We start from the raw sequence: 19604 nt of genomic DNA, 5'->3' as shown, positions 1-19604 counted from the left end.
ATCCTTCACAAGTTAACTGCTATCCTGAAAACTGTATAATAGATTCTTCGCTTTTTATAGTTTACCAACAATATATAATGGTAATAAATTGTTTAGTTTTGTTTTTGAATGTTATTTAAAATGAATCATATTATAAGCATTCATCTGTGACTTGCCTCTTTCTCTAAACATTACAAATTTGACACTCATCCATCTTTAAACAAGAATCTTTAGTTCTTACATTGTTCCTGCCTGATGGTACTTCATTATATAACTATTTTTGCTTATTCTCCTGCTGACGCATTTATTTTCAAGATAGTGCCTTGCTCCTCAAAATGTGGTCCAAGGACCAGCAGCACGAGTGTCATCTGGGAACTTGTTAGATATAAAGAATCTCAGCTTCGTTTCAAACCTTATGGGTCGTAATCTGAATTTTGACAAGATCCTGCAGTCATTTGTATGTACATTATTTGGAAATAATAATTTGGAAAGTACCAATCTAATGTACATAAATAACGTTTTTCTAGGGAATAGACCTAAAAGTAAAATTACCTAAATGTAGGATATACATTTGTTCCACTTTACTAGGTCATGCCTGTGTGTGTGTGTTCAGTTGCTCAGTCGTGTCTGGATCTTTGTGACTCCATAGTCTGTAGCCCGCTAGGCTCCTCTGTCCATGGGATTTTTCAGGCAAGAATACCGGAGTGGGTTGCTATTTCCCACTCTGGGGAATCTTCCTGACTCAGGGATCGAACCCACATCTGTTGCGTCTCCTGCATTGGCAGGCGGGTACTTTACCACTGTGCCACCTGGGACGCCTCTAAATGATTTTTAAAAGATTGTCCAAATTTACATCTATACTGGCAGTGGGTGAAAGTTCCCATTGTGTTATATCTTACAACACTTAACATCTGACTTTTAAATTCTTTTCAATCTAGTAGCTGTGAAATCACATCATTGTTCTTTTATCTGCATTTCCTTGATTACCATGAAGCATGTTTTCATTTATTCATGAAGAATTTTTCTTCTGTATTAAATTAGCATTTTAACCCATTTTATTTCTTGGTTTCATAATGATTTGTAAGGTTTCACTAAATTCTGTATAGTTTTGCTTTCTACAGTTAAATTCTTAATCCACTTGGAATTAGGTTTTGTGTATGCTTCAGGATAGAAATACAACTTTATTGGTTGTGTATGAATAAAGAGTCAGACATGACTGAGCAACTGAACTGAACTGAACTGAATTAATTTTTTAGATCCATTTATTGAATGATTTTGGGCTTCCCTTCTGACTCAGCTGGTAAAGAATCTGCCTGCAATGCAGGAGACCTGGGTTCGATCCCTGGGTTGGGAAGATTCCCTGAAGAAGGGAACAGCTACCCACCCAGTATTCTGCCTGGAGAATTCCATGGACTGTATAGTCCATGAGGTCCCAAAGAGTCGGACTTTCACTTCACTTCACTTCACTGAATGATATTTCCACAAAACCAGTTCTACCAGAGATCAAGTTTCCGTGTATGCATGGATTTCCTCCTGGATTAGCTATTCTGTTTAGCTGATCCAAAGATGGAGAAGCTCTATACAGTTAGCAAAAACGAGACCAGGAGCTGACTGTGGCTCAGACCATGAACTCCTTATTTCCAAATTCAGACTTAAATTGAATAAAGTAGGGAAAACCACTAGACCATTCAGGTATGACCTAAATCAAATCCCTTATGATTATACAGTGGAAGTGAGAAATAGATTTAAGGGCCTAGATCTGATAGATAGAGTGCCTGATGAACTATGGAATGAGGTTCATGACATTGTACAGGAGACAGGGATCAAGACCATCCCCATGGAAAAGAAATGCAAAAAAGCAAAATGGCTGTCTGGGGATGCCTTACAAATAGCTGTGAAAAGAAGAGAAGCGAAAAGCAAAGGAGAAAAGGAAAGATATAAACATCTGAATGCAGAGTTCCAAAGAATAGCAAGAAGAGATAAGAAAGCCTTCTTCAGCGATCAATGCAAAGAAATAGAGGAAAACAACAGAATGGGAAAGACTAAAGATCTTTTCAAGAAAATCAGAGATACCAAAGGAACATTTCATGCAAAGGTGGGCTCGATAAAGGACAGAAATGGTATGGACCTAACAGAAGCAGAAGATATTAAGAAGAGATGGCAAGAATACACAGAAGAACTGTACAAAAAAGATCTTCACGACCCAGATAATCACGATGGTGTGATCACTGACCTAGAGCCAGACATCCTGGAATGTGAAGTCAAGTGGGCCTTAGAAAGCATCACTACGAACAAAGCTAGTGGAGGTGATAGAATTCCAGTTAAGCTATTCCAAATCCTGAAAGATGATGCTGGGAAAGTGCTGCACTCAATATGCCAGCAAATTGGGAAAACTCAGCAGTGGCCACAGGACTGGAGAAGGTCAGTTTTCATTCCAATCCCAAAGAAAAGCAATGCCAAAGAATGCTCAAACTACCGCACAATTGCACTCATCTCACATGCTAGTAAAGTAATGCTCAAAATTCTCCAAGCCAGGCTTCAGCAATATGTGAACCGTGAACTTCCTGATGTTCAAGCTGGTTTTAGAAAAGGCAGAGGAACCAGAGATCAAGTTGCCAACATCCGCTGGATCATGGAAAAAGCAAGAGAGTTCCAGAAAAACATCTATTTCTGCTTTATTGATTATGCCAAAGCCTTTGACTGTGTGGATCACAATAAACTGTGGATAATTCTGAAAGAGATGGGAATACCAGACCACCTGATCTGCCTCTTGAGAAATCTGTATGTAGGTCAGGAAGCAACAGTTAGAACTGGACATGGAACAACAGACTGGTTCCAAATAGGAAAAGGAGTTCATCAAGGCTGTATATTGTCACCCTGTTTATTTAACTTATATGCAGAGTACATCATGAGAAACGCTGGGCTGGAAGAAACACAAGCTGGAATCAAGATTGCCGGGAGAAATATCAATAACCTCAGATATGCAGATGACACCACCCTTATGGCAGAAAGTGAAGAGGAACTCAAAAGCCTCTTGATGAAAGTGAAAGTGGAGAGTGAAAAAGTTGGCTTAAAGCTCAACATTCAGAAAATAAAGATTCATGGTATCCGGTCCCATCACTTCATGGGAAATAGATGGGGAAACAGTGGAAACAGTGTCAGACTTTATTTTTCTGGGCTCCAAAATCACTGCAGATGGTGACTGCAGCCATGAAATTAAAAGACGTTTGCTCCTTGGAAGGAAAGTTATGACCAACCTAGATAGCATATTGAAAAGCAGAGACATTACTTTGCCAACAAAGGTCCATCTAGTCAAGGCTATGGTTTTTCCAGTGGTCGTGTATGGATGTGAGAGTTGGACTGTGAAGAAGGCTGAGCACCAAAGAATTGATGCTTTTGAACTGTGGTGTTGGAGAAGACTCTTGAGAGTCCCTTGGACTGCAAGGAAATCTAACCAGTCCATTCTGAAGGAGATCAGCCCTGGGATTTCTTTGGAAGGAATGATGCTAAAGCTGAAACTCCAGTACTTTGGCCACCTCATGCAAAGAGTTGACTCACTGGAAAAGACTCTGATGCTGGGAGGGATTGGGGGCAAGAGGAGAAGGGGACGACAGAGTATGAGATGGCTGGATGGCATCACTGACTCGATGGACGTGAGTCTCAGTGAACTCCGGGAATTGGTGATGGACAGGGAGGCCTGGTGTGCTGCAAATCATGGGGTCGCAAAGAATCAGACATGACTGAGCGACTCTTCTGATCTGATCTGATCTGAACAAATTATATTTTCTGTATTATTATAAGTTTTTTTTTAAATCTTGAGAAGTGGTAGCACAAATACCTGCCTCACACTGACCCCAATTCTTGTCCTCTTTTAGGAACTTCTTAGCTTTATCTTGGGCCTGTTTCTCTTTTCTATAAATTTTTGGAATTGGTTTGTCAATTCTACAAAAAACCTTAGTTGGGTTTTTTATAATATGTCTATATATTTTAATCAACTTAAGAAGCCTTTCTACTCCAGACTAATATATAACCCTCCATTTGCTCAGGTTTTTTTTACATGTCTGCCAATAAGATTTTGTAATTTTTAATAATAAAAGTACCAGGACATTTTCATTAGGATCAAAACCACCCCCAAGAAAAAGAAATGTAAAAAGGCAAAATGGTTGTCTGAGGAGGCCTTACAAATAGCTGAGAAAAGGAGAAGTGAAAGGCAAAGGAGAAAAGGAAAAATATGCCTATTTGAATGCAGAGTTCCAAAGAATAGCAAGGAGAGATAAGAAAGCCTTCCTCAGTGATCAATGCAAAGAAAGAGGAAAACAATAGAATGGGAAAGACTGGAGATCTCAAGAAAATGAGAGATACCAATGAACATTTCATGCAAAGATGGGCATAATAAAGAACATAAATGGTATGGACCCAACAGAAGCAGAAGATATTAAGAAGAGGTGTCAAGAATCCACGGAAGAATTATACAAAAAAGATCTTCAGGACCCAGATAATCACAATGGTGTGATCACTCACCTAGAGCCAGACATCCTGGAATACAAAGTCAAGTGGGCCTTAGGAAGGCCCACTGTGAACAAAGCTAGTGGAGGTGATGGAATTCCAGTTGAGCTATTTCAAATCCTGGAAGATGATGCTCTGAAAGTGCCGCACTCAATATGCCAGCAAATTGGGAAAACTCAGCAGTGGCCACAGGACTGGAAAAGGTCAGTTTTCATTCCAATCCCAAAGAAAGGCAATGCCAAAGAATGTTTAAACTACCACCCAATTGCACTCATCTCACATGCTAGCAGAGTAATGCTCAAAATTCTCAAGCCAGGCTTCAACAATACAGGACCCATGAACTTCCAAATGTTCAAACTGGCTTTAAAAAAGGCAGAGGAACCAGAAATCAAATTGCCAACATCCACTGGATCATCAAAAAGGCAAGAGAGTTCCAGAAAAACATCTACTTCTGCTTTACTGATTATGCCAAAGCCTTTGACTGTGTGGATCACAGCAAACTGTGGAAAATTCTTTAAGAGATGGACATACCAGATCACCTGACCTGCCTCTTGAGAAATCTGTGTGCAGGTCAAGAAGCAACAGTTAGAACTGGACATGGAACAACAGACTGGTTCCAAATAGGAAAAGGAATACGTCAAGGCTATATACTGTCACCCTACTTGTTTAACTTATATGCAGAACACATCATGAGAAATGCTGGACTGGATGAAGCACAAGCTGGAATCAAGTTTTCTGGGAGAAATAGCAATTACCTCAGATATGCAGATGACACCACCCTTAATGGCAGAAAGCGAAGAAGAACTAAAGAGCCTCTTGATGAAAGTGAAAGAGGAGAGTGAAAAAGTTGGCTTAAAACTCAACATTCAGAAAATTAAGATCATGGCATCTGGTCCCATCACTTCATGGTAAATAGATGGGGAAACAGTGAAAAGAGTGAGAGATTTCATTTTGGGGGGCTCCAAAATCACTGCAGATGGTGACTGCACCCATGAAATTAAAAGACGTTTGCTCCTTGAAAGAAAAGTTATGACCAACCTAGAGAGCATATTAAAAAGCAGAGACATTACTTTGCCAGCAAAGGTCTGTCTAGTCAAAGCTATGATTTTTCCAGTAATCATGTATGGATGTGAGTTTGGACTATAAAGAAAGCTGAGCACCAAAGAACTGATGCTTTTCAACTGTGGTGTTGGAGCACTCTTGAGAGTCCCTTGGACTGCAAGGAGATCCAACCAGTCCATCCTAAAGGAAATCAGTCCTGAATATTCATTGGAAGGACTGATGCTGAAGCTGAAACTCTGATACTTTGGCCACCTGATGCGAAGAACTGATTCATTTGAAAAGTCCCTGATGCTGAGAAAGATTGAAGGCAGGAGGAGAAGGGGACAACAGAGGATGAGATGGCTGGATGGCATCACCAACACAATGGACATGAGTTTGAGTAAACTCTGGGAGTTGGTGATGGACAGGGAGCCTGGTGTGCTACAGTCCATTGGGTCACAAAGAGTCGGACATGACTAAGCAACTGAACTGAACGGAACTGAAGTCTTAGGTACTTTATATTTTTGTTTCTCTTATAAATAATCTAATTTTTAAAATTATAATTTCTAACCAGCTCTTCCTGTTGTATAGAATACACTTTTCTTTTGACTGTTGATTTTTGCATTCAGCAATATTGCTAAGTTATGATTATGTATTCTCTTGGAATTTAATAAAATCAGATTACCTGAAAATAATGATGATTTTGTTTTTCTTTCTTATAAGTATGCCTTCTATTCCTTTTATTCTTACTGCATGTCTAGAATATCAAATACAAGGTGATAGCAGGGCTTTTTATTTTATTCACCATCTCAAAAGGAAGACTCTCATCATTTCACTATTTTGCATAATATTTGTTACAGGTTATGAGTTAAACTTTACCTGATTAAGGAAGGTCCTTTTTATTCCAAGCTGGCTGCGAATTCATTTTATGACTTGTTAAATAATCAAAGTGTTTTTCTGCTTCCACATAAACATCTGTATAGTTTTTCTCTTTTTACTATGTAAATCTGATAATAGTTATTAATATTTCCATATTAATAAACTTGTATTTCTAGAATAAGCCAACTTGGTCTTGATGAATTATCTTTCATATACATTTATAGATTCCATTTGCTAATCTTGTTTAGGTTTTAATGTGTGTGAATATACATGAGTGGGAGTGGCCTGTGGTTTTACTCCCCTCGTATATGCTTTAATACATTTGATACCAAGACTATGCTAGACTCATCATGTGAGTTAGGGTTAGTCTTTCTTTTCTATTCTCTTCACTTGTGGCTCAACTGGTAAAGAATCTGCCTGCAATGCGGGAGACCTGGGTTTGATCCCTGGGTTGGGAAGACCCCCAGAGAGGCTACCCACTCCAGTATTCTGGCCTGGAGAATTCCATGGACTGTATAGTCTATGGGGCCACAAAGAGTTGGACACTACTGAACAATTTTAACTTTACTTCTCTTCTCTGAGAGATTTTATTTAAGATTGGAAATATATGTTCCTTGAATATTTGATGGTAACTTGCATAGAAATCTACCTGAATCTGGATTTTTTGAGTGTGCGGGGGAAGATTTTATAACTATTAACTCAATTTCTTTAATGGTTAGAATGCTACTTTAGAGTTCTAATTCTTGTAAAATTCATTTCTGCAGTATTTTTCCAAAAATTCTTCCATGTCTTCAGTTAGCAATGTTAGTATCAATTTTTATGTCATGAAATTTCCCATAATATCCTCTTATATTTTTGTTTAATCTCTGCAGTAGTTGTAGGTATGCCACTCTTTTATCATTTCTAATATTTCTATTTGTGCCTTCCTTTTGTTTTCTTATTTTTCTTCCTAGAGATATTTTTATTAGTCTTTTTGAAGAACTATATTTTGGCTTTATTGAGTTTTTCTACTGTCATCTACTTTATCTCAATTTGTTTTTTATATTATTTCTTTTTTGAGTTTGTTTTTCTGAAACTTACTAAATTAGTTATTTAGTCTATTACATAGATCTAAGACTTCCTTTTTTTCAAGTGTATGTTTAAGGAAGTAAAATTTCTTCTAAATACCTCTATATTGGAATATCTCATAGTTGTAATATTTTGTTACTGCTCGGAAATAATAGTCTAAGAGCCACTATAATTTGTTTGGCAAATGTGTTGTATAGGAATGCATTTTTAATTTACAGACATGAGTCTTTTAAATTATTATTTTGTTACTGAATTCTAACCTAATTTTATTATTATCACAGAAGTGTTAGAATCAAATCTTTGGCCTAGCATGCAGTCAGAGTTTATAAATGTCTCACAAGTACCTAAAGAAAATATATTTTCCTATTGTTGGATAGCATATGCTATTTATGTCCGGTAGGCCAGTTGTGTTAAGTGTACTGTTCAGATCTTTTGTACCTGTTTGACTCATGAGTTGATATTGGCTAAAATTTCCCACTGTGGTGGTAGACATGTCACTTTTGCATGTAGGTGCCTAATTTTTTGCTTTATACTTTGAGGGTATCTTTTAGGTGACATAACTTTGAATTATTAAGATTTTTTTTAAGAATTGAAACTTTGTAGTGACTGTGTTTATCACTTTTAATGCTTTTCTCCTTTTTTTCAGTTTTGTGTTATATTAACACAAAATCTCTTGTGGTGCCATGTAAGTTCTAGGATTATTTGTTCTAGTTCTGTGAAAAAAAAAATGTCATGGGTATTTTGATAGGGATTGCACTAAATCTGTAGATTGCTTTGGTTAGTATAGACATTTTAACAATCTAAAAATTAACAATTAAGTTAAAAATTAACAATTAAGTTAACAATTAACTCTTCCCCTCCAAGAAGAAGGGATCTTTCCATTCCTTTAAATTATCTTCAATTTACTTTATCAAGGTTTTATAGTTTTCCAGCGTACAGATCTTTCACCACCTTGGTTAAGTTTATTCCTTTTTTTTTTGGATGAGATTTTCAACAGGATTTTTTTTTAAATTTTCTCTTTCTGATATTTCATTGTTAGTCTAAAAATGCAATGGATTTCTATATATTAATCTTTTTATTCTGCTAGCTTATTGAATTCCTTTATTAGTTCTAATAGTTTTTGTGTGGAGACTTCAGGGTTCTTTACATAGAGTATCATGTCATCTGCAAATAGTTTTACCTCTTCCCTTCCAATTTGAATAACTTTAATTTATTTCTCTTGTCTAATTGCTGTGAAGCTCTCTTATAAATTCTTCACTTCCAAAATCTTCCTTATGTTTTTTGAACAAGTCCCTTTTCTGAACTTCTCATTTTGTTCTTATACTGTTTTTCTAATTTCATTAAATTGTTTTTTGTTGTTGTTGTTCTTTCATAGCTCTCTGAGCATCTTTAGAACCACATTTTGAATTCTTTGTCAGGCTATTCATGTAATCCATTTCCTTAGGATTCATTGCTTGAGTTTAATGTGTCCCCTAAATGGTGTCATGTTTCCCTGATTCTTCACTGTCCTTGTAGCCTGTGTAGGTGTCTGCACGTTTGAAGAAGCAGTCACCACTTCCAGGCATCATAGACTGACCTCACTAAGAAAAGACCTCCACCTGTGGTTGTACATGCTGGAGCGTGCTGTGACCACCAGTCTATATCTAGTGGTATGGGGCGTCATGTGCAGGGGCATGTGCTGGCTCTGGATCCGGTGGGGTACAATGTCTCATCGTTCAGCCCAGTAAGGTCCAGAACATTGACAGTTGCGTGGTGTTTGCCAAATGCTGCAGGGTGTCCACAGAGACTGCAAGGGCTATCATAGTCCTCAGCAGTGCCTACCGGTACAGTAGATAGGGACCAGAGAAGGCAGTGTGGCGGCCCCAGCCAGGACTCTGTGCATCCTCAGTTTCAGGGGTCAGTTTTAGGTGCCTGTGTGCTGACAGGGGATGTTTTCGACAAACTTCATACTTTTTGAACTTTGGACATACTGCCTATCAAGATTTTTAGTACTTAGTTTCAGTAGCTTTCTCATAGACCATATTGGACATATGAAATATTATTTTCATCATATGGTCTTAGGAACTTACTGCACGTACATTTACTGATTCTGAGGACATCTTCATTTTATTTTGTGCTTAATAATATACTAAGCACTATGAAGAATTGATGCTTTTGAACTGTGGTGTTGGAGAAGACTCTTGAGAGTCCCTTGGACTGCAAGGAGATCCAACCAGTCCATCCTGAAGGAGATCAGTCCTGGGTGTTCTTTGGAAGGACTGATGCTGAAGCTGAAACTCCAATACTTTGGCCACTCCATGCGAAGAGTTGAATCATTGGAAAAGACCCTGATGCTGGGAGGGATTTGGGACAGGAGGAGAAGGGGACGACAGAGGATGAGATGGCTGGATGGTATCACCGACTCAATGGACATGAGTTTGAGTGAACTCTGAGAGTTGGTGATGGACAGGGAGGCCTGGTGTGCCCTGATTCATAGGGTTGCAAAGAGTTGGACACGACTGAGCAACTGAACTGAACAGAAGCACTATGCACAAAAGAAAACACAATCCTGAGTCATTGATTTTTAGGGATTATGTGATTTTAAAAATAACAGCTATCTTTAAAGTGAAAAATTACTTTCTAAAAAACATATAAATAAATATACAAGTAAATTTTCTTCTTTCAGAAAATTTACACTGAAAGGCTATAAATGAAACATTTGCAGTGCTAACTGATAAATTTTGTCTTGACATAAATTAAAACATATAAACTCTATAAACTTTTTTTTTTATTGGCCATGCCATGTGGCATGCAGAATCTTAGTTCCTGGAGCATGGATTGAACCTGTGCCCCCTGTAGTGGAAACAGGGAGTCTTAACCACTGGGCCATCAGGGAAGTCCCTAAACTATGGACTTTTTAATGTGCATTGATCATGTCAAATTAGCTTACAGTATTATTCAGGAAGAAGTATACAGATTCATGCCCCTCAGCAAAAATTATATTTAATTATGGACATGAGCGCTTTTTTTTAACATTTAGCATTTAATCATTTATGTGTCCATAATGGAATATAAGGGCTTCCCAAGTGGCTTAGTGGATAAAGAACTCACCTGCCATTGCAGGAGATGTAAGAGACACAGGTTAGATCCCTGGGTTGGGAAGAGCCCCTGGAGGAGGGCATGGCAACCCACTCCAGTATTCTTGGCTGGAGAATCCCCATGGAGAGAGGAGCCTGGCAGGCTACAGTCCACAGGGTCACAAAGAGTTGGAAACAACTCAAGTGACTTACACACAGTGGAATATAAACAGAATATTCTTACTCTTTGGGAGAAAAGTTATGACCAACCTAGACAGCATATTAAAAAGTAGAGATGTTACTTTGCCAACAAACATGCATCTAGTCAAGGCTGTGGTTTTTCCAGTAATCATGTATGGATGTGAGAGTTGGACTATAAAGAAAGCTGAGCACCTAAGGATTGATGCTTTTGAACTGTGGTGTTGGAGAAGACTCTTGAGAGTCCCTTGGACTGCAAGGAGATCCAACCAGTCCATCATAAAGGAAATCAGTCCTGAATATTTATTGGAAGGACTGATGCTGAAGCTGAAGCTCCAATACTTTGGCCACCTGATGTGAAAAGCTGACTCATTTGAAAAGGCCCTGATGCTGGGAAAGATTGAAGAAGGGAGGAGAAGGGGATGACAGAGGATGAGATGGCTGGATGGCATCACCAACTCAATGGACATGAGTTTGGTGATGGACAGGGAGGCCCGGTGTGCTGCCATTAATGGGGTCGCAAAGAGTCGCACACGACTGAGCAACTGAACTGAACTGATGTTGAAAGTAGATTATTTAACTGAATATTTAGGATGCTGTTTACTAAAATATGATTTTTCTTTTTCCCAACAGAAGTTTTGTTCACAATTTAACCCAGGTAAAACTTTTTTAAGTTTTGTATACTTCTTCACATATTGCCACTATATTATTTTTCTCTTCCATATTTACCAGAAAAGGAATTTTCAAAATTAATTCTCAACAAAATTTACTTAGAGCAGAGGTTACTCACGGTATGGACTAAGAACGCCTAGGTCTTCACAAGCCTTTTGAGGAGGTCCACGAGGTCTACACTTTTCCAACTATATATCTGTCTGAATAGATTTCCCCCCATATACTTCCACCAGAATACCATATACCAACAGCTTGAATGTAGAAGCACTGATGATAATCCAGCTGTCTCTTATTAAGCCAAATATTAAAGAGATTTTACCATGTAAAACAACCATTCTTCTTACTATTCTTTATCTTGGAAAATAACTATTTTTTTCATAAACATGTTGCCATTTCCTACTCCAGGGGATCTTCCTGACTCAGGGATCAAACCCAGATCTCCTGTGTCTCCTCCACTGGCAGGTGGGTTCTTTACCACTAAGCCTCAGAGGAAGTCCCCATAAACATGTTAGTTAATATATAATGGGTTTATTGTAGATGTTAAAAATAAATTAATAAATATCTTTACATAGTCTCAATGTTTATTTGTTATATGGTAATAAATATTGATAGGGCTAACTGACATAAAACAAAAGCTCTGTGGGAGTCTCAATAATTTTCAAGCCTATGAAGGAGTCTTTGAGATCTAAAAATTTTGACATGTAGGTTAGAGGCTGATTTTAAGTGTGACAGAGAGATGTATTCCAAAATTTGAAAACTAAAATAAGGTGGTAATATTTGGATATTAAAGTTCCATAAATATTTTCATTTTTTCAAAGCAATTATATAATGGAAAGAAGAGACAGAAAAAAGATAATAATAAATAAAACTTCCTATATTCAATCAAGATAGTTGAATGAGCTCATGTGTTCGTATGTATCCCTATCCCAATCCCAACTGACATTATAGGATTTACTAAAGCTATAACAATGCAAAAAGAAGAAAGTATTATCAGTAGATAAGGAATTTTAAGATAGAAAATAGAAAGTTCTAAAAGTAAAATTTTTATTATAGACCCAAATAATGCAGAATAGCCTCCATCTTACTCAAAACATATAGAAACGCCATTACAAAATATGTATGTGTATAATATCAGTGCAGACTTTTACATTAATATTGGTATATGTGCATGTATGGAATGTAAAAGCAATTAAAAGAATTTCCTAGTTGTCACAAGTCACTAAAGAACTAAAATCCAGAGTTAGATAAGGTTGAGTTCTGAAGTAAGGTTATTATACGAACTATAAGCCCTGGTAGACAAAGGGTGATGTTTTAACATGTGTATGAGAAGAGAAAATGAAGTTTCCAACAGATGGGAAAAAGAGGTGCTGAAATTAACCTCCCTATATGAAGCTAGGATTTATTAAAGATCTGTAAAATGGAAACTAGTAAAGCTCCACTCTCTGGCTAGTTGCAAATAAACGATGATACACCCTTTTGGGGACTGTAAACAGACGAGGAGTTACCATCACAGAGTTTCAGATGAATGTCCAAGTTAAACTGCTCTCAAGAGGTTGGAGAACCTAGAGCCAAGTAGTAAACTCAAAAATGCAGGTAGTGAAACACATAGGGCCTAGGCAGAGGTGATTATAAAATTCATTTCATAACCAAGCATGTATAAGACTCTCTTAGAAAACAAACCCTCCGAAAATAATCTGAAAATAAAAGGTATAAACCACAGGAAAAGACATACTGCCTGGAATATATACATATAAACTGCAAAAGATTATTAAATCCATATTTTGTTTGCTCAAAAGATAGAAGGGAAAGAAACATGAACAAGGTTATTCATAATTATACAACATTGAAGAGCATCCTATATAAATGTCTTATGATGAAGAAATAGGCATCTAAAAATAAAAATTCAGGTTAAATAGAAGACTAGATACAGTTGAAAAAACTGCAGAATTAGTGATGCAGAATGGGAATCATGCAGAATGTAGAACATAAAAAATAAAAGATGTAAAAGAGTTAAAAGACATAGAGGATAGACCAAGACAGTTTGTCATAAATATGATAGGAGTTCCAAAAGGGAAGAAAAAGAATTGGAGAATTCTTTTTCTCCAATAATTATGGAGAATTCTCCAGGGCTTCCTTGATAGCTCAGTTGGTAAAGAATCCGTCTGCCATGCAGGGGACCCCATTTCGATTCCTGGGTCAAGAAGATCTGCTGGGGAAGAGATAGGCTACCTACTCCAGTATTCTTGGGCTTCCCTTGTGGCTCAGCTGGTAAAGAATCTGCCTGCAATATGGGAGACCTGGATTTGATCCCTGGGTTGGGAAGATCCCCTGGAGAAGGGAAAGGCTACCCATTCCAGTATTCTGGCCTGGAGAATTCCATGGATTGTATAGTCCATGGGTTGCAAAGAGTGTGGGACATGACTGAATGACTTTCACTTTCACTTACGGAGTTTTCTCCACAGTTCAAGACATGAGTTCTCAGACTGAAAACTGAAGTACCAGATGCAGTAACTAACGAACAAATGAACTATTTAATATGCTAATACATCTAAATAAGCATTGACAGTCAAATATTTAAATAATGACTAATTTTTTAACAAAATGAAATTAAAATAATAGCTAACAAAAATAGAAAATGAAGGAGAATTTGGATTTGCAGCATCATATCCTTCCAGATGTTCAAGCTGGTTTTAGAAAGGCAGAGGAACCAGAGATCAAATTGCCAACATCCACTGGATCATGAAAAAAGCAAGAGAGTTCCAGAAAAGCATCTATTTCTGCTTTATTGACTATGCCAAAGCCTTTGACTGTGTGAATCCCAATAAACTGTGGAAAATTCTTCAAGAGATGGGAATATCAGAACACCTGACCTGCCTCTTGAGAAACCTATATGCAGGTCAGGAAGCAACAGTTAGAACTGGACATGGAACAACAGACTGGTTCCAAATAGGAAAAGGAGTACATCAAGGCTGTATATTGTCACCCTGCTTATTTAACTTATATGCAGAGTGCATCATGAGAAATGCTGGGCTCGAAGAAGCACAAGCTGGAATCAAGATTTCCAGGAGAAATAGCAATAACCTCAGATATGCAGATGACACCACCCTTAATGGCAGAAAGTGAAGAAGAACTAAAGAGCCTCTTGATCAAAGTCAAAGAGCAGAGTGAAAGAGTTGGCTTAAAGCTCAATATTCAGAAAATTAAGATAATGGCATCTGGTCCCATCACTTCATGGGAAATAGGTGGGGAAACAGTGGAAACAGTGTCAGACTTTATTTTTGGGGGCTCCAAAATCACTGAAGATGATGATTCCAGCCATGAAATTAAAAGACACTTACTTCTTGGGAGGAAAGTTATGACCAACCTAGATAGCACATTCAAAAGCAGAGAGACATTACTTTGCCAACAAAGTTCCATCTAGTCAAGGCTATGGTTTTTCCAGTGGTCATGTATGGATGTGAGAGTTCGACTGTGAAGAAAGCTGAGCACCAAAGAATTGATGCTTTTAAACTGTGGTGTTGGAGAAGACTCTTGAGAGTCCCTTGGACTGCAAGAAGATCCATCCAGTCCATCCTAAAGGAGACCAGTCCTGGGCGTTCATTGGAAGGACTGATGCTAAAGCTGAAACTCCAATACTTTGGCCACCTCATGCAAAGATTTGACTCATTGGAAAAGACTCTGATTTTGGGAGGGATTGGGGGCAGGAGGAAAAGGGAATGACAGAGGATGAGATGGCTGGATGGCATCACCAACTCGATAGACATGAGTTTGAGTGAACTCTGAGAGTTGGTGATGGACAGGGAGGCCTGGTGTGCTGTGATTCATGGGGTTGCAAAGAGTTGGACACAACTGAGCGACTGAACTGAACTGATCCTTATACGTATTCAAGATGAGGATATGGATTAGCTTATATTAAATATGCAAGGAAAAAATTTAGGAACATTTATTAAAGTAATAGAAACAAGTCCATAATTTTTAAAAAGTAGGGTTCTGGAAGAAGAATTTTTAAAATGCTAACAATTCAATAGGAGACAATAAAAAAGAAAAAGAGAAATTAAAACAGAATATATCAACACAAAAATAAAATTTAAGAAATAATTTAAATGAATTCAGTAATCAAATGTGACTGGATTAAAATCATCTACTAAATGACAGAAATCCCATAAATCTGATGTGTATAAAGTTATATAGTTAAAGAGTAACACAACTAGGGTGCCCATTCTTACCACTGTTATTCAACATAATTTTGGAAGTCCTTGCCACAGCAATCAGAGAAGAAAAAGAAATAAAAGAAATCCAGATAGGAAAAGAAGAAGTAAAATTCTCACTGTTTGCAGATGACTTGATTCTCTACATAGAAAGCCTTAAACATGCCACCAGAAAATTACTAGAGCTAATCAATGAATATAGTAAAGTCACAGGCCATAAAATTAATACACAGAAATCCCTTGCATTCCTATACACTAATGATGAAAAATCAGAAAGAGAAATGAAGGGAACAATCCCATTCACCATTACAACAAAAAGAATAAAATACTTAGGAATAAATTTACCTAAAGAAACAAAAGACCTGTATACAGAAAACTATAAGACACTGATGAACGATATCATCTTTTTAAGATGTCTGTTTAAGATAACACAAATAAGTAGAGATATATACCATGTTATTGGATTGGAAGAATCAATACAGTGAAAATGAGTATACTACCCAAAGCAATCTATAGATTTAATGCAATCCCTATCAAACTACCAGTGGTATTTTTCACAGAACTAGAAAGAATAATTTCACAATTTGTATGGAAACACAAAAGACCTGATAACCAAAGCAATCTTAAGAAAGAAGATTGGAACTGTAGGAATCAACCTTCCTGATTTCAGACTATACTGCAAAGCTACAGTCATCAAGACAGCATGGTACTGTTACAAAAACAGAATTATAGACCAATGAAACAACATAGAAAGCATGGAGATAAATCCGTACATCTATGGGCACTTTATCTTTGACAGAGCAAGCAAAAATATACAATGGAGAAAAGACAGTTTCTTTGCTAAGTGGTGCTGGGAAAACTGATCAGCTGTGTGTAAAAGAATGGAATTAGAACAATTCCTAACACCATACACAAAAATAAAATGGATTAAAGACATAAATGTAAGACCAGAAACTTTAAAACTCTTAGAGGAAAACATAGGAAGAACACTCTTAGACATAAATCACAGCAAGATCCTCTGTAACCCACCTCCTAGAGTAATGGAAATAAAAACGAAAATAAACAAATGGGACCTAATTAAATTTAAAAGCTTCTGCACAATGAAGGAAACTATTAGATCAGATCAGTCGCTCAGTCATGTCCAACTCTTTGCAACCCCATGAATTGCAGCATGCCAGGACTCCCTGTCCATCACCAACTCCCGGAGTTCACTCAGACTCACGTCCATCAAGTCAGTGATGCCATCCAGCCATCTCATCCTCTGTCGTCCCCTTCTCCTCCTGCCCCCAATCCCTCCCAGCATCAGAGTCTTTTCCAATGAGTCAACTCTTTGCATGAGGTGGCCAAAGTACTGGAGTTTCAGCTTCAACATCATTCCTTCCAAAGAAATCCCAGGGCTGATCTCCTTCAGAATGGACTGGTTGGATCTCCTTGCAGTCCAAGGGACTCTCAAGAGTCTTCTCCAACACCACAGTTCAAAAGCATCAATTCTTTGGTGCTCAGCCTTCTTCACAGTCCAACTCTCACATCCATACATGACCACAGGAAAAACCATAGCCTTGACTAGATGAACCTTTGTTGGCAAAGTAATGTCTCTGCTTTTGAATATGCTATCTAGGTTGGTCATAACTTTCCTTCCAAGAAGTAAGCATCTTTTAATTTCATGGCTGCAGTCACCATCTGCAGTGATTTTGGAGCCCAGAAAAATAAAGTCTGACACTATTTCCACTGTTTCCCCATCTATTTCCCATGAAGTGATGGGACCAGATGCCATGATCTTAGTTTTCTGAATGTTGAGCTTTAAGCCAACTTTTTCACTCTCCACTGTCACTTTCATCAAGAGGCTTTTGAGTTCCTCTTCACTTTCTGCCATAAGGGTGGTGTCATCTGCATATCTGAGGTTATTGATATTTCTCCCGGCAATCTTGATTCCAGCTTGTGTTTCTTCCAGCCCAGCGTTTCTCATGATGTATTCTGCATATAAGTTAAATAAACAGGGTGACAATATACAGCCTTGACAAACTCCTTTTCCTATTTGGAACCAGTCTGTTGTTCCATGTCCAGTTCTAACTGTTGCTTCCTGACCTGTATACAATAAGCAAAGTGAAAAGACAACCCTCAGAATAGGAGAAAATAAAGCAAATAAAACAACTGACAAAGAATTAATCTCCAAAATATACAAGCAGCTCAGGCAGCTCAATACCAGAAAAACATAAAACCCAATCAAAAAGTGGGCAGAAGACCTAAACAGACATTTCTCCAAAGAAGACATACAGATGGCTAATAGATGAAAAGATGTTCAATATCAGTCATTATTAGAGAAATGAAAAGCAAAGCTACAATGAGGTATCATCTCACACTGGTCAGAATGGCCATGATCAAAAAGTCTACAAACAATAAATACTGCAGAGAATGTGGAGAAAAGGGAACCTTCTTGCACTGTTGGTGGGAATGCAAATTGATACAGCCAGTATGGAGATTCCTTTAAAAACTAGGAATAAAACTAGCATATGACCCAGCAATCCCACTATTGGACATATACCCTGAGGAAACCATAATTGAAAAAGACCCATGTATCCCAATGTCCACTGGAGCTTTATTTACAACAGCTTGGACATGGTTGCAACCTAGATGTTATCAACAGATGAATGGATAAAGAAGTTTTGTTATATATACACAATGGAATATTACTCAGCTATAAAAAGGAATGCACTTGAGTCAGTTCTAATGAGGTTAATGAACCTACAGAGTGAAGTAAGTCAGAAAGATAAAGACAAATATCATATATGTATATATATATATATAATATGGAATCTAGAAAGAAGATAGTACTGATGATTCTACTTGCAGCATAGCAAAGGAGATGCAGACATAAAGAATGGACTTTTGGACACAATGGGGAAGGAGAGGGTAGGATGAGGTAGCATTGAAAATATGCATTACCTTGTAAATATATGTATTACCTTTTACATATATGTAAAATAGATACCCAGTGGGAATTTGCTGTATGACACAGGGAACCCAAAGCTGGTGCTTTGTAACAACTTAGAGGGGTTAGGATGGAGAGGAGGTGGGAGGGAGGTTCAAAAGGGAGGGGACCTATGTATACCTGATTCATGTTGATGTATGGCAGAAACCATCACAAAATTATAAAGTAATATCCTCTAATTTAAAATGAAAAAAAAAATTTTAGGTAACAAAATTTGGAAAGAAAACAATGCAAACAGGGTAATACTATCGAAAGGAAACTAGGGTGATGATATGAATATCAAATAAAAGATATGTGAAGCCCAAAAGATTGGAGAAGGAAATGGCAACCCAGTCCAGTACTCTTGCCTGGTAAATTCCATGGGTGGAGGAGCCTAGTAGGCTACAGTCCATGGGATCGCAAAGAATTGGACACAACTGAGCAACTTCACTGGTTCAATGAAGCGCAAAAGACAGCAATGTCATAAAGAGGGAAATTACTTCATGATAAAGGAAAAATCTACAAAGAAGATAAATTATGATACCATATGCACCTAATAATATATCCTCATGCAATATAAAGAAGATAGAAAGTACCTCCAATTCATTTCCTGAATCCAGTACTACTTTTAGTACCAAAAGTAGGCAGAGGAAGAAAGGAAGGGAGGAATGAAAGAAACTGTAGAGCAATATACTTGTATATGTAAAAGCAAAACTTCTACATAAACTATCTGCAAATAGAATCTGGAAATGCATTAAAAGAACAAATTGAAAAGGTCTGATATCTTCCAGGAAATGCAACATTGGTTCAATATCAGGAAAACTGACAATAATATCGATAATGTCAACACAATAAAGGAGATGATAAGATCATATAAGTAGATTTTAAAATTCAACAACCATTCCTAATAAAAATATAAAGCAAAACAAGTTTAGACAGAATGACTTAATTCTAATAAAAATATTTATTTACCAAATAATAATAATTGTTATAAGTTATGAAATATTTATAATTCAATTAAAATCAGGT

The 19604-nt window shown here is 37.3% G+C and overlaps 1 protein-coding gene across 1 annotated transcript in view; it reads left to right on the top strand.

Annotated features, from left to right (window-relative positions):
* Nucleotides 1-19604, top strand: part of CATSPERE (catsper channel auxiliary subunit epsilon) — a 161869-nt gene that overhangs the window by 31891 nt on the left and 110374 nt on the right. Inside the window, exon 6 of the mRNA XM_070768097.1 lies at nucleotides 11361-11385. Within this exon, the coding sequence (XP_070624198.1) occupies nucleotides 11361-11385 (25 nt within the window). The remainder of the gene's footprint in view (nucleotides 1-11360; nucleotides 11386-19604) is intronic.

Source organism: Bos indicus, chromosome 16 (assembly GCF_029378745.1).
Source record: "Bos indicus isolate NIAB-ARS_2022 breed Sahiwal x Tharparkar chromosome 16, NIAB-ARS_B.indTharparkar_mat_pri_1.0, whole genome shotgun sequence".
NCBI lineage: Eukaryota > Metazoa > Chordata > Mammalia > Artiodactyla > Bovidae > Bos > Bos indicus.
The sequence above is the reverse complement of the archived record's forward strand: the minus strand, read 5'-3'. Positions and strand labels throughout refer to the sequence as shown.